This window comes from Hippoglossus hippoglossus, chromosome 22 (assembly GCF_009819705.1).
Source record: "Hippoglossus hippoglossus isolate fHipHip1 chromosome 22, fHipHip1.pri, whole genome shotgun sequence".
NCBI lineage: Eukaryota > Metazoa > Chordata > Actinopteri > Pleuronectiformes > Pleuronectidae > Hippoglossus > Hippoglossus hippoglossus.
In genome coordinates this window covers 4447137-4462869 of record NC_047172.1, presented here as the reverse complement: position 1 = coordinate 4462869, position 15733 = coordinate 4447137, and the positions used below count along the sequence as shown (strand labels likewise).

Sequence of the window (15733 nt, the reverse complement as noted above, 5' to 3'; positions counted from 1 at the left end):
AAATCTGACTTTTAGTGTTTGTTAGAAATAATGTGACCGTTTTTTCATGTAATGATATTTAACAAGTTAATATGTTACGTGTTATATTTGAACCTTTTACATAAAACTGTTATAAATCCTCTGTCGGTAGCTTTCAAGTGAGTGCTAAGCTAGAAGCTAACTTTAGCAACGATTAGCATCTTTGATTCAGTTAACTTTACAGTCGCTGACAGCTCCGTTAGTTTTACAAACAAAATGAAGTCCTTATTTAATACAGAGTCATTTCATTCATACTGACCTGTCTGGTTCTGTCATTGTTGGGTAGTTGGTGCTAACTGATGGTTAACTAGTCGTCAGTGGTGGCTAACCCGAGGTGTACAGAGAGAAAACAACTCAACACTAACTCACCTTTTATTTACAAACACTTACATAACACATAAATAAATCAATAACCACTAATATCAAAACAAGCTAAATAAACTGTGGAATTTCGTTAAACCCTAAATAAAGCTAGTTTTTATCATGATTCCTGATGATGATCATGATGAACTCAGTCAGACATTACGTCAGGCAAATGTACTAAACTGAACTTCCTCCAGTCCAGTGTACATCAGTGTAACTTTGTCATTGTGTTTTGCAGACAACCTTCTGGGGATATCCTGGGTGGACAGCGGCTGGGTGCCGATTCTCAATCCTGGCAATGTGCTGGACTATTTCTCTGAGAGGAGCAACCCCTTCTACGACCGAACCTGCAATAATGAGGTCGTGAAGATGCAGCGTCTCACTCTGGAACATCTAAAGTAAGTTCATCTTTTACACGTGTCATAAATACAAATAAAACAACAAGTAGTAAAGGGGGTAATCTGTGAGTACTGTGTGTGTTTCTAGCAAACAGCTGCTGATCAAGTTGCAAAAATACATGTTCAGTACATAACTGCAGAGTTGTAATGTGACATTTGCGAAACTAAAAGCAAATAATATTGTTTCTGTTGTTTTCAGTCAGATGGTGGGAGTGGAGTACATTCTTCTTCACGCTCAGGAGCCAATTCTTTACATAATCCGCAAACAACAGAGGCAGTCGCCAACACAAGGTGAGCAGTGTAGCATCGGATTAAAGTGTCAATAAAGAATTAAACTGTGGCAAACTGATGAGTCAGTGGACAACGTGCATGACACATAACAGAAGAAATTATGAAACTTAACAGTGACTGAACAAATGAGTCCTTTCTATCAATATCCATCGACATGAATGAGGTCACTGTCAACAAAATACTGTGACTGGTCTACGGGTGCAATGATTCTCAAAATCCATCATTCGACTCAGACATCAGTTCTTTTAGAAAGTCACGCAAAGCAGAAGAAAAGTTACAAAACTTTACAAACTCTGCAAAAGACAATATATATAAATATTGCTCAACAGAACAGGCATTTTCAGCCGATGCAGGAAGCTCTGCAGACGCACATCTGCGTTTCCTGGCTGTAAAATCGTTAATTAAGTAAGTCATCATATGACTGTATTTCCTTGTTTAAATATCAGTACTGTACAGTATGAAGCTGTGCATCTTCCTCTAGCTCTCTCTTGCTCTCTCTCGCTTCCCCTCTCTGTCTCTCTCCCACATGTGTGGTTGTGGAAGGAGACTTCCACAACCACATCTTCTGGAATTGCAACTGGAAACTGTGGTTTCGGTCTCGGTTTGATGATCTTTACAGCCCCAGTCTGGACCTTTCATAATGTCTGGAAGAGTTAACATTTAGAACTGCTATTTTAGTTTTAATTAATGCCAGTGATAGATTTGTGATTCTTCATTCATGACTGACAGTAAAATGAACAAATGTTCTTGTGGAAGATCTAATATCCTCCCCTGCTGTATGTATTTATCCTCCAGTGATACCTTTTGCTGACTACTACATCATAGCAGGAGTGGTGTATCAGGCCCCAGACCTGGGAACAGTGATCAGCTCCAGAGCGGTGAGGGTTTATAAAATGATCATATAAAGTAACCTTGGAAGAGTGAAGGAGAGGATACTGGGTGTGTGGGTGGGTGGGTGGGTGGGTGGGATCGGTTGTGGTTTTACTGTGAGTGACATGAATTGTATTTCTTTTAGTTGTCTGCAGTCCATGGAATCCAGTCAGCGTTTGATGAAGCCATGTCATATTGCCGCTACCACCCATCCAAAGGATACTGGTGGCACTTTAAGGACCAGGAGGAGCGAGGTGAAGTTTCACCATTAAAACTATTTTTAGTTTTGACATCTTTGTGGTTCTCCTATTGACAGTGGAATAGATTCTGTCACAGAATCACAGATAGAATCCAGAGCTATGACGACGCTCTGATGACGCTAGTTGTAATTTTGCGATGATGACTTTTCCCAAGCTTTGATTGACAAAATGCTTTATTACAGAAAAAAACAAACCTAAGTCAAAGAAGAAAGAGGAACAGAGTTCATTGTTTCAGAGGCACCGTGTAGACACACTCCTTTTGGATCTCAGGTCAAAATTTCCACCAACATTTTACCAGGTACAGTTACACTGACTCAAAACAGCTGTTGTTGTTGAATCTTTTTGGTCTGTTCATTTAAAATACAAATTACTTCATCATAAGTGTGATGTCACATGTGATGGGATTCAGGTAATAATGTGGTTTCCTTTCTGTAATTTCAGCCTAAGCCGGGTGAGAAGCCAATTCCAGGTATGATCCTAAAGTCATTATAATGTGTATACTTCAATGCTTGTTTAAGGCTTTATCGTAGATGTAGGCGAGATTGAAATCCAGTATCCACAAATTCCACTATTTTTCCCATAAAGGTGTGTTCTTATGTTGCAGTTGAGGTGAAAAAGGAGCCTGAACCTCCGGCAGAAACTGTAAAACAAGAGGAGAGGGAACCGGCCACAAAGTCCTCCGCCACAGCTCCACCGAGCAAACCTCCTCCTGAGAAGAGAGCAAGGCTCCAGTGACGGCTACCCCATCATCCCACTGCGTGACGATGGAGCAATGCAGTGAAACGTCCGATAGCGCAAGCTGAAAAAAAAGATAACGATTATTTCTGTTCCCCTTCAAAACTGGACGATGGTTTACCACTTCGCTCGTTTGATCACTTTACAGCATACTGAGAAAGAACTGGCACCAAAAAAAAGTTTCAGTTGCTTCCCTCGGTGCCAGGACTACTTTTACACTGTAACCTTAGTCTTGTATACTTGATAGGTTTGACGTCACAGACCATTCAGGCAGCTGCACTACGAACAGGGGGTTAACTGTTTGATGTCAGCAGGCGTTTCACAGTGGATGAGGTTTTATTGACGATAAGCTGATATCATCGGTTTCAGTTTACTGCTGACATCAGCTTAATGTTTCTGTTGTAGTGACTTCAGAGAACCGTTTAATTCCATTTTCTGCTTCCCAGCGAGATGTGTCACGATGCATCAGCTCATCTGAAAGACAAAAAGCTCCTTAAAACCGGCGCCTCTTTAATTGCAAACCCTTTCATCTGTTCTTGAGAGAAATATTCTACTTTCTTGTGTTTTTGTATTAAAATGAATCAGCTCTTGTATCCTTGTGTGTTTAATTGATGAAAAGTAATTTGTTTGATCAGTTTTTCATGTTTTGACCCATGATGAACAACTCTACTCAAAATACTGAGTGGAGTTGTGGATACATCTACCTCTGACTCTTTATAACAGCTCATTACTCTGTTTGCAGATGGAAAGAAAAGCATTACGTTTATTCCCTGCTCTTATCCCACTTTGGAACATGAGTACACAAATCAAATGTGATCATTTTCAGTGGTGAAATGTAACTACTCCAACTAATGTGTATAAGTACAATTGAAAGGTACCTCTACTTTAACTAATTCCTGTTTATGTTACTTAATATTTATACACCATCACATTTCAGATCGAAGTTTTGTACGTTTTCTCCTCTACAGATGTTTGACAGCTGTAAATGTGTAAATTTTACATAACAGTAAATTCAGCTTTTTGGCTTATCGTTTCTAGTTGGGGTCCCTTGTCATGTTTCAGATGGCTACGATTTGTTTGCAGCTCCAACAAAGAATGATTTCCCCTCCAAACCTCTCAGGTAGCTTCATCAAAAAAGAAAAACTGCTATTAGTCTAATTATTCACAACAAAATAAAGACAACAGAAGCACAAGTATAAAAGGATGAATGTGTTTTTGATTCTATCCTGCTTCATCGATCATCTCACAACCTATCTGCTTACCAACTGGAAGGAGGCTGACCATTATAGGTTGGGAACCACTGGATTAAACCACCAAAACTGAATATAAAGGCAGTTTAAATGAGTTCCACATCAAACTACAACTGCTACTCTAATGTATTCCTTCTCCGTTTTGAACATGGATTGTCTTATTCTAATGTCTTTCACTGGAATTTGAGATTACCACTGAATTTTTTGTTTGTTTTTGATTTCTCATATATTTTGTGAGTTTTTCCTCCACCTCTCGATGTTTTCCTCATCTTTGTGAAAGCAACATTTACAATGGGAGGTTTTCTCCAGCAGGTGTCAACATTTGGTCACTTTTGGTCCCATCGTCCCAATAACACGTTACTTCACACATCTGTGCATCACAGTTGAGTCATGTTGAGGTCAAACACGTACAGTTTATCTTCCTCCCTTTTTACAATAAATAAAAAATTATAATTTATATAATAATTATGTTGATTTGATTTGGCGTATGTAGGTGTATGAGTTTGTATATATGTACAAATATATATATATATATATATAGTCTTATTTTTATTTATATTGTATTTATTATTACATATATTTTTGTACATTGTATACAATATGGAGCACAGGTAAAACATATTTATAGATAAAGGAAGCAAGTTAAGTATAAGGCAATTATTAATTAAAGGTTCAGTATGTAAGATTTAGGTGAAAGGATCTATTGGCAGAAATTGAATATAAAATAATACTAGTGATGTTTTAACTAGTGTGTTTCACCTAAATTGTATGAATTGGTGTTTTCTTTACCCTGGAATGGGACCTTTGTATTTAAATACTTTATATTTACATCGGAAGTGACTCCTCTCTATGGAGGCCGCCATGTTTTTTACACTAGCTCAGACTCTACAAACTAAACACCTTTTGAGTGGTATTCAGCTGCAACATGAAACCTCACCACTAGATGTCGCTAAATTCTACACTATGAACCCTTTAATATCTGCGTTGAAATTAGTTCTTCTCACTCCTTTTCGAATATGTAAATGTGTTTGATTATATTTCTGTTTAGTTTTTTCACTTGTTTGTAAAATTTCTCACTTTTGTTGTTTACATGTCCGAAATAAACAAAAATGAATGAATGCATGAACAGTCGCTCAGAGAAGATGTATTTTCACAAAGACACAGACAGACAAATGAAATTGGGTGGATCATAATATCATACTTTTTTAAAAAATTTTTTATTTAAAAAGAGGAACAGAACAAGAAACAATATACATATAAATCATGTGTAAAAAGATATTCAAAGTTTTAACAGCCTTTTGGTTGGATTACATATTGTTCAACATCTTTCTGGGGGGGGAAATAAAATAAACACTTTTTTGCAAAGAACAATATCAAATTTATTTTATATTCATCATATCTTCTTTTAACAAAAACAAATTCCAACATTTCCCCCCAAAAATAATAAATGATCGAGGGTATTTTATTTTCTCGCCGCTTCCTTGCTACCGTTTAGCGAAGCCGCGAAGAAGAAGCGGCCTCTCGCAGGGCGTGGTGGGATAGCAGTCTCCTCGCTGGAGGACTGGAAACGCTGGCTGGCTGCAGAGAAGATGGCTGCGCGGGGGATTTTCAGGCCAGTGTCTGGGAGCAGAGCGGCGTTTGTCACGTCCTCCGGCCGCTAGCCGAGCGTGTCAGCCCGGCCGCGTCGCCCGCTCGGTTCTCGTCGGAACGGGGGATCGAACCAACATGGGCTCGCAGACCCTGCAGATCCTCAGGCAGGGGGTCTGGGCTTCGATCACAGGCGGGTGGTACTACGACCCGGACCAGAACACATTCGTCAACGCGTTGCACCTCTACACCTGGCTGTTCCTGCTATGCTTCCCCTTCACCCTCTACATGGTGAGCCTCCCTCTTCCTCCATCGCTTCGTTACCAAAGTCTTCTATTCGTCGTTAACTGTTTTTATTTGTCCTCCCTCCCCCCCACCCCCCACCACACAAACCAAGTGTCCGCTCCGTTAGCTGCCACCGGATACTTAACGGTGCGTCTCTGTCTATTATCTGGAGCGATGCGATGTAGAACACGTCTCAGTGAACTAACGGGACACGCTTGGAAAAAGCATCAACAGAACCCGGTGCTGGTCCGGTTCTCCGGCGGATGCGCCTCCTCCAGGTGCTCGGCAGGGAACAGATCTCCCCCCCCCCCAACCCTCGAATCGCCTGTTATTGGAAAGTGCACCATCCATCAACTAGATTGGACCAGGGTGCTCTTATTGTGGAGATTCCCCGTGTTTACGGTTAAAATCCGTCGGGCTATTAGCACAGGCACTGAGTTAATTCTCCCCCCCACCACCCCCCTCTCCTCTCTCCTCTCTTGTTGTCTTCTTGTTTTGCTCCTGTCGCTTGTGATTTGTGCTTCCACCAGTTTTGTGAAGGGAAGCAGCCAGCTGTGACTGCAGGAGCACAGCTGGCTGCAGGGGGACGGAAGTGAAGACTGAAGAAAACACTGAGGACTCAAGTTTGTTCACTTCATTAGTCACGAGGGGCTTTTTTTTTGTTTTTTTGTTTTGTTTGCTCTCTAGAGGAGAAGCTCTGTGTTTACTTCTGTCCTCTAAACTGCCCGGAAAGGTCTTCACACACACACACACATCACTCGCAGTCCACCTCTGCATGTGACTTGTGGACCAGCTGTATAAATCCAGATGTGCTACACAGATGCCACCTCTGTCAACGTCCTCATGTTGTCTGCTCAGCACTTACTCACCTTCTATATTAGGAGGATGTCAGATGTTTCATATTGGTTTGTGGCTTCCGTTCTATTCCGGGAGTGGAATATGTTATGTCGGTCAGGTCTGTGGTTCATATCGAGCCACAGGTTTAAAAACTGCAGACAGATGCAGGGGGGTGGTGGGTGGGTGGGGGGGGCTGTCTCAAGGACAAGAGAGACGCAGCAGCTCAGACACCTTGTTGTGGGACACACTGATGCCTGGTGACAGCCTCTGTCCGTTTTTCTATATGCGAGGCTGAAATCTGAATGCAGCAGTTCTCACACTGCCGGTGCGCAGCATAAATAATTGGTGCAATAATGTGTTAAGCTGCAGGTTCGATTCCAACAAACACTGGGGCAGCGGTTAGAGATTTAACTCATGATCAATTAATCTGCTGGCTACTCTTTTCATTGATGCGATTAATTGTTTAATCTATGAAGCATTAAAACATTAACTGAGCTAATGGTGATGCTTTTTAAATGTCTTCACCAAACTGCCAAATATTCAGTTTACATGACAAATAAAAGCTTTTGAGTGGCTGAAATCAGACTTGCTTGAAAAATTAGCCATCCATTCCTTATCTATACTGCTTATCCTGTGGGGGTGGGGGCTGGAGTCAATCCTAACTGACATTGTGCGAGAGGCGTGGTTCACCCTGGACAGGCTGCCAGTGTATTCCAGGGCCAACACACAGAAACAAACAACTGTTTACTCTCACATTCACACCTCGGAACAATTAATCTAACCCCGTGAGAGAATGTCCTTCACTGAGGCATTAATCTGTCAACCTGTTGTCATTTTGTCATTTTGGATAAATAAGTGAGTAAGAAGAACAGCCTTTTGAAAATGGGCCACCAGGCAATCTATTTCTAAATATGAATTACAGCCTAATAAACCCATCAATCTGTTCCCTCTACAATATCATATATAAACAAATTTCCTCTTCTTTGTCTAATCCCAGGCCCTGCCGCCAACCATGGTGATCGTGGGAATCTACTGTGGTGTGATTGCTGCCATGTTCCTGCTGCTGAAGACGGTGAATTACCGCCTCCACCATGCCCTGGATGAGGGGGAGGTGGTGGAACACCAGGCCAAGGAGAGTCAGGGCAGCAGAGGCGGCACTGAGGGGGCTAATGATGGAGGCATCACTCGTCGGGAGGACAGCAACGGCCCCGGGTGAGTTCCTGTCTCGTAACACAGACCAATAGTGCATCTGATATCTGGAAACGTGGGACAAAATCGCATCATGAGTGTGACTCAGCTGCTGAGATGATGAGGTATTCCGAGAAGACTGTGTAGTAGGTCTGGGGGGGGGGCGTCATGCTTCCTGATCAGTGATCTCATGGAGCGTGGTCGCGGAGGGAAATCGTGTCAGTTAAAGGTTTAATCTGGAGCTGAGGTCAAAGGTCCTGTTGTCCAGTGGTGAAGTGTCAAAGGACACAGGCTGCGACAAGGAAAATCAATATGTTGCTTTAAAAAGCTTCAAGATGTGAGAAGTCACGCCGAGCTGTAACAGCAGCTGTAACGATGGTGACAGCGACTTTAGTCAGGTTTGATCATGTAGACATACTTTTCATGTAGTCGAAAGGCATTTAGTTATTTACCTGTTAAAATACATTTCATATGGTTGGTGTTAAATGAGTTTTAATGTTTTAAAATACGATACAAGATCACCGTCTGCCTTTGACACTGAAAGCTGTTCTCTGTAGATTGTTCTCTGCTAAGCAAACAGAAGCACTGTTTACATTCAGTGTTTCTCACCAAAACACAAACTGTGTATCTTCGAGGGCGAACAAATGAATTTCCTTTCCCACAAAGTATTCGCTGGCCTCTTGCTGTGTTTCATGATGCGTTACCACCTCCTGTAAACGATCGGCAGGAATGTACATCGTGTTGCTCACGTTCTTTTTTTGCACAAAAACAAACAAACACTGAGCCCACTCACAAAACATTGCTCCAGAACGCAACTACGTGGTCAAAAAAAATGTAATTTCCTTTTGTGTTGTAGATGTGCTCTCTGCCCAAGATGCTATTGTTATCTTTTATCACTGTATTAACTGTGTCCGTACCAGTGCGTGTGTAGCCCCATTGATATGAGCTCAGACAATTACATGACACAACTTGCTTGACCTTTTTCTCGCACAGTTTCCTTTTGTAGAGCAGATGATGCAATTGTGATTTGGGATTACTGGCATGGAGTAAATATATAAATAGTTTATTAATTTGGGAATATGCACATTAGAGTTATTCATCGGCTAAAAATGCTTGTGAAAATAAACTTTAAAAGATAAATACTTATATCCTGATTGGACGATTCTGCTCAGTTGTCTTGATTTGTCTTGAAACCTAAAATATTCTTAATGCACAATGCTACAGCTACATGCTAATGATACCTTAATAATGGTAATTCATGAGCACATTAGTATGATGGTCATGTTTAGTGTGATCATTGCTTTGCAGGACTCAGCTGGCTCCTGTTTCAACTAACACAATGAAACAACAACAACATTAACAGCTGATGATGAATTATACAAGTTGAAAAAGTAATTTACATTGATCATGTCATGTACTGTAACGTATCACAAAGTATGAAACAGTGCAGTACCCCGACTCTGAATGCCAGTCTCTCTCCTTTTTTGTAGTTAAACTCTTTTTCAGAAGGAACAAAAGTCAGTGAGGTTGTTGCGTTTTACTGCCCGGGACTCGAAGAGGTGACTCATATACACATTCCAGCGGGAGCGCTTAGCAGGACGCTGAGGGGAAAGGCAACAAGAAAAATGAGAGCTCTTAACCACAGTGAGCAGCTTTGCCCACACATCTGGAGTTACATTCCAGGTTGTTTGAGTTTACAGTGGAGCAGAATCGAGCTGAAGTCGATCAAGGTGTTTTTTGCCCCTCGTCCTATTTTTCCAGTCTCAATTCATCAGAGTTTCGTGATGTAATTCATTACTCGGGCCGTTTGTGTTGTGGTTTGATCCATTACGAAACGTTTTTTGGCATAAGGAAATGATTTATAGACAATCCCTGGCAAGTCGTTTGTTTCAACATACCAACTGGTTAAACAAGCACGTCCGGGCTAAATATAGGCTCGGGAGAAAATCTAAATGGATGCTTACATCTGTTTTTGGTCCTTCACTTGAGTTTCAATCTCCATATAAAGGATGTAAAATACAAGTATGTTTAATAAAGTTTCATGATGTGATTTTCCTTGAACTGATTCAGTTTGACTGAATGTAGAGAAGCAGGTTAAATGTCACGTAACAGGCCTGAGACTATCAGCGATCTGAGCAGGATGAACAGCACATGTTGCTCTGAACCATTCATTTATTAATTCAGATTTGAGGGAGCGACGGCACTGTGTCTGTGCTGCTAATACAAGTGTGTGTTTGTGTGTGTGTGTCCAGGGACCCTGGAGGGGGTATTGAGATGGCAGAGTTCATCAGGCAGGAGACTCCGCCAGTGGACTGCAGTTCCAGGAACTCCTATATTGGGATGGAGTCTAACCAGCAGGTAAGCAGAGCACTGGTTTGCTGCAGCCTGCAGACTAAACTGGGCTGAATATAATACGATCCAACCCCATCCCCTCCTTCTTTTTTAGACAGAGTAGGTAAATATACCTGAATATAATACAAGTAATCTCGTTCTTTTATTTAGAATAAAATACAGCATGACGCCCATTTAACCAAACAGTGAATCTTGTTTCTACAAAGTCAGCTTCTGTGTTGTTTGTGTCCAGAATGTCTCCATATTTAATGACCCTGTGGCGACCTGATAGCTGAACGGTGAAGGCGTGTATCACATGGGCGTTGTTGCAGGTCTCTGGTTCGACTCCCGGCCGACCATTTACCTCATGTCATTCCCCTCCTCTCCCTACGCCTCCTATCTCTCTCTACTGCCACCATTTAATAATGGCACAACCTACTTCAGAGGTGCCCTGTGGAACGTCCTTGTAAACAAACAAAAGTTACGATCTACATCCAATTTTACTCGACTTAAACCTGTGGTTCGATCCTTATCTAAGTGCGTTCACTTCCTCTTAGGACCTTTGCAAAGCTGATTTTCTTAAATGCTTTAACATTGTTAGCGTCCATGTTTACTAGCTAGCACTCTTCTTCTTTGCCATTGTTGGTGCATCGCTGCATTTATTCAGCCATTTCCGTCACCTGTTGATACTGTTGATGCCCGTTCGCCATGTCAACGCAGTGTTTCCCATTAATTATCTTGACCCTTGATATTCTACAAACCTAAGAGATCTCTAACTCTGTGTTTTGCTCTATTTCTTCATTGAGTAACTTTGTGTAGCGTAGTTTTTACATCATCCTGTTGCCTGACAAACAAACGCTGATGGAATGATAATTATCGATTAATCATTTATGTAATTTATCATGAGGAAGATATAAAAATATGTTGGTTTAGGCTTCAAGGTTTTAGGGCTTTAAACATAAAACTGACTTTATGTAACTAATTTATGTTTTTGCTTTTGAAAATAATAATGCATCTCAACCTGAACTACGTCTGAATTATTTAAAACCTACACCTGTTTGTGCCACTAGTTTATTCACAACATTGTTCTCCTTGTGTTACAAGTGATAAATGATCAGTAAACAAGTGTGACACGCTCCAGGGAGCAGTGTTTTGAATCTGTCTCACAAACAAGCATCACAGCCTGAGATCTGACCACGTTTAAACTCCTCCATGTCTGTGCTTCCTGTTACACAAGCAAAAGAGAAACATAAGGAGTAAAAATCCAAGTTTAAGATGATTTGAATTTGACCACAAAGGAAAGAGTTGTTTGTGTGTGCGTGCATGTGCGTGCATGTGTAGGGGTTGTTCTCATTACGTATGATCCTCACATAGTTTGCTGTCAGCAACTATCTCCTTTATATATTCAAAGTTACTTGTCCATTTTATTCTGAGAGATATATTTAACCTCCGAATCCTCATGGGAGCCGTGTCTTTGTACTGCGTGTCCTTGGGTTGCTAATCAGCCACCATGTTCTGCTCAGCTGCTGTGTGCTCAGTAGGAAGGGAAGCCAAAACTTTCCCCCCATGATGACAGTGAAGAGGCGCCGGCTGTTGGGAAGCTGTTCTCTTAGAAGATCACACACCCTGTCAGTTTCCTTCAGGAACATTTAGCTTCAGAAATGTTCTCTTGAGATCGAGACCAACTTTTTTTTCAAATGATCAATGACTTGTCTTATGTTCTTTTTTTAATTCAAATTTCAGATTGCGTCCAGCCATGGAAGAGCAACAGTTGCCAAAGGTAGCTATCTCCCCTCTCCCTGTTCTCTATGTGTCTATGTAACTTAAGTCAGTTCTTCTCACTGTCGGGACATGTTCCACGTCTTCTTTACAACCGTGTAATGTCTTCTCTGTTTTTGGTTTCAACACAACCTCGACTATGATCACCCTGCTGCCCAGGAGATGTAGTCTGACTCAGCCTTACTGTGACCTCAACAGTTGAGATAAGGCAGTTTTAGACAGGCACTGCTGACTGTGGGGGAAAACAAGTAATACACTGAAAGATGCAGCCTGGGAGTCGTTCTCCAGGAAATCTTTATTAGAGCAGCTCACTGACAAGAAGACAATAAATGAACTTGTAGCTTTGCTTTGGGTCCATTGTAGTGTTAGAGTGAAGTGGCTGCGTCATCTGAATAATTCAGTGAGTTTTCTAATTAGCTGGTGGTTGTGATGACAGGAAATTGTCTAGAATGGGACAAGGGCCCTGCTGGGCAGACTGTCCATCACCAACTCTAATGTAGTGTGACCACTCTGACCACTGGGGAAGGATTTTAGGATAAATGAATGAATTCACTTCTTCTTCTCATCTCAAATGTTATCTCATGCAGTCGTCTGTTCATTCAAGGAATCTGTTCAGAACATCTCACTGGTTGTTTCAGGTTTACAGCTTTAGTCGCCTCTCACAACTAATACTTTTAGAATATTAGAATATTTCTTTATCCTTTTTATCCCTAATTGCTTTCTTTCTATCTTTGCAGGAAAGACCTCAGACGACATTAGTTTGACTCTTGTTGAGAGCTGCAGTCATGATCATGGTAAACACGCATGACATTCATATATAAGCAAAAAGCCTTTTTGTGTTTGTGTTTGTGGCATTTCAACACCCTCTGTATTGTTTAATTTCTTTGTGTCCATTCAGATCTGCTGTCCGATGCCAAGATGTACTGCCTTGTCCCCAACGACTCCTTCGCCTCCTTGCAGCCGTCCACCTCCTTGTGTCCTTCAGAGCTGTCCAGAGAGCCTGCGGATATCTGTAACTCTGCTGCTTATCACTTCAGCTTGTCACACTCCTCTTGTGACACGGAGGTGACCAGTCATGCATCCATGCAATCTCAGACCTTTAGGAAGGAGCTCCGTTCCCGGGGGCTGCCTCGGACCTCTAGCTCGGCGGGTTCTGCTTTCCCCGACCCGTGTCTACCAGATTTTGCTTTGTACCCTCCACCCAGAAGAGGTGGCCTTGACCCTGTGTGTGAGCTGGAGACTGCCAGACCACACAGGTCAGCGGTGTGTGGAGAGGGGGCAGAGCAGATGTACCAACAGGACCCAGCTGTGCCCTCCACCTCTGGAATGGAGTGCTACAGGCACAAAGAACAATGCAGGGTTCCTCGCTCAGCCTCCAGGGAGGCAGGGGAAGGTACCTCAGGATTGTACCAGGTGGACGTAGGTGGTGGTAGGAAAGGCTCTGGGGGGGGAGGAAAGTCCCAGGGAGGGGAGCGCAGTGCTGACAGCCTCAGGAGCCTGAGTACTCGCAGTAGTGGCTCCACTGAGAGCTACTGCAGTGGTACAGACAGGGACACCAACAGCACTGTCAGCAGTTTTCACAGTGAGCAGACCAGCTCTACACACGTGGAGAGCCTGCTCTCACTTTCAGGGGATGAACGTCTTCGGAATAGAGGAGATGCTGTATCTGCTCCTGCAGACGGCAGGACTACGAGCCTCGGCAGTCTTAGCTCTCGAGGTCTTAGCAGTCTTCCCTCTAGGGAGGCCAATAAAAACCCTCATGCCAATGAGCTGACTGCTAAACAACCTGCTGACACACCGTCCTCTGCAACCTCAGAGCAGGTAGAACCTGGTCGGTGCCAGGAAGAGCCTGGCATCAGGACCTGTGCTGACGGCTCTACAGACGTACCTGCCACCGAGCAGGAGAAAGGAGACGCTCAACCAATGTCAGAAAACATTGTTCAGAGAACTTCTTCCCTGTCAACAGGGCGTAGTGGACGTAGGCGGACTGGCAAGAAAAGGGCAAGCAGCTTTGATGCCAGTCGTCACCGGGACTACATGTCTTTACGCGGCATGGCCAAGCCTTGTAGTGCTGTGTTTACTGGGGGTGGAGAGGGGGACTCCAGTGATCAGAGTGAACTCAGCTGTGCCTCCAGTCTCCACTCCACCCACCACCAAAGCACAGACAGCTCATCTAGTACCACATCCCGCTCCTGCCACTCCCCAGAGGGCCGCTACAGGGCCCTGAAAGCCAAGCACACTGCAGCCAGTGCGGCCTCCTCCTCCACGGTAAAAGCTGCGGCAGGATCCGAGGCGGGAGTTCGAACCGGAGGGAAACGGCGCCCCTCACGTCGTACCCCCAGCACAGGCAGTGCCAAAACGCACGCCAGAGTGTTGAGTTTGGACAGTGGTACGGCTGCCTGCCTTAACGATCCCAGTCGCCTTGGAGCTCCAGCCGGGCCTCGGCCCCTTACCACCTCCAAGTCGGACCTGGAAGCCAAAGAAGGGGAAGTCCTCGATGCAGCATCCCTGCTGGGTCGGGCCTCCCAGCTGGAGTCAGTGACCCGCTCCAGAAACAGCCTGCCCAACCAGGCGGCTTTCACCGAGCCTCAGGATGCCTCTGCTGCTTCCCTGCGGGGTACGTACCACACACAGCGCTTCAGCATACTGTACACATCACATTCTGTCTGGTTTACAACTAGTGTTTGATGCCTAGTCTACATTTTATGTTGTCAGTGCTGTTACATGAATCAGAGGAATGGTTGTGTTCAACCCTGTCGACATGTAAAGGTACGGGTTGGTTCACTATGTGCTCTGATCTGTGAATTATCAGAAGAACTATAGGGTTGATATTGTAAATTAAAGACGACAGGAATCATTAGTCTGTTTTGATATTTTCTGCTTGTTTTCTTTTCAGATTGGGAATGTTTAATTACAAACTGAATGATGCTTTGAATGTGTATTGAACTTAAAGGGGACATAGCATGCCCATTTTACCACAAGTTGATATGGTTCCTTGGGGTCTTAATGAAATGTCTGTAACATACTTTGGTCAAAATACCACAAGGATCATTTAAAACAGCCTTTTTACCATGTATAAAACAGCCCTCCACAGAGTGACCTGTTTTGAGTGCCTGTTCCTTTAAATGCTAATGAGCCAGCTCCCCCCTCTCCCCCCCATGATTTTAAACGATATAAATTACATATTTTATATGATATAAATTATCAAATATGCATCCCATACTTTGTATTCCCCTTGTTGTCCTGGAGTTTTAATTTTCCCAATCACATAATTAAATGTCCCCCTCTGCCCATCCACTACAAGCACACAAGCAAACAGACAGAGAGAGAAAGAGAGGTGGGGGGGGGGGCTATGAAGACCATCATTTACCCCCGAACCCCGACATTCAACGGGTACAACAACAAGCGGAGAAAGCAGAATCGCGGGCTGACCTTATATATACAGTCTATGGGGCTGACCAGCGGAGAAATGCTCGTCCTGTGTGAACAGCCAGGCGGCTGCGTGCTGGAGAACGGCGCTGCGCTGCCTCGCAGCGGCGCT

General features: G+C 43.2%; 2 protein-coding genes across 9 annotated transcripts in view; both read left to right on the top strand.

Annotated features, from left to right (window-relative positions):
• Positions 1-3528, top strand: part of med6 (mediator complex subunit 6) — a 3687-nt gene extending 159 nt beyond the window's left edge. Inside the window, exons 2-8 of one of the 2 annotated variants that reach the window (XR_004612832.1) lie at positions 620-779; positions 979-1070; positions 1866-1948; positions 2086-2199; positions 2383-2498; positions 2642-2669; positions 2805-3528. Coding sequence is in view for 1 of the 2 variants with exons in the window: in XM_034577356.1 (XP_034433247.1) it covers positions 620-779; positions 979-1070; positions 1866-1948; positions 2086-2194; positions 2383-2498; positions 2642-2669; positions 2805-2935 (719 nt within the window). In the remaining variant the exon portion in view is untranslated. The remainder of the gene's footprint in view (positions 1-619; positions 780-978; positions 1071-1865; positions 1949-2085; positions 2200-2382; positions 2499-2641; positions 2670-2804) is intronic. The other variant, XM_034577356.1, reaches the window with a different exon arrangement.
• Positions 3529-5696: 2168 nt separating this feature from the next.
• The window catches only part of pcnx1 (pecanex 1), a 47824-nt gene continuing 37787 nt past the window's right edge, over positions 5697-15733 (top strand). For 5 of the 7 annotated variants that reach the window (XR_004612831.1, XM_034577288.1, XM_034577287.1 and 2 more), the window contains exons 1-6: positions 5701-6063; positions 7892-8106; positions 10335-10440; positions 12157-12193; positions 12930-12986; positions 13091-14809. Coding sequence is in view for 6 of the 7 variants with exons in the window: in XM_034577288.1 (XP_034433179.1) it covers positions 5911-6063; positions 7892-8106; positions 10335-10440; positions 12157-12193; positions 12930-12986; positions 13091-14809 (2287 nt within the window). In the remaining variant the exon portion in view is untranslated. Of the gene's footprint in view, positions 6064-7891; positions 8107-10334; positions 10441-12156; positions 12194-12929; positions 12987-13090; positions 14810-15733 lie in introns of all 7 variants that reach the window. The other 2 variants (XM_034577289.1, XM_034577290.1) reach the window with 1 other exon arrangement.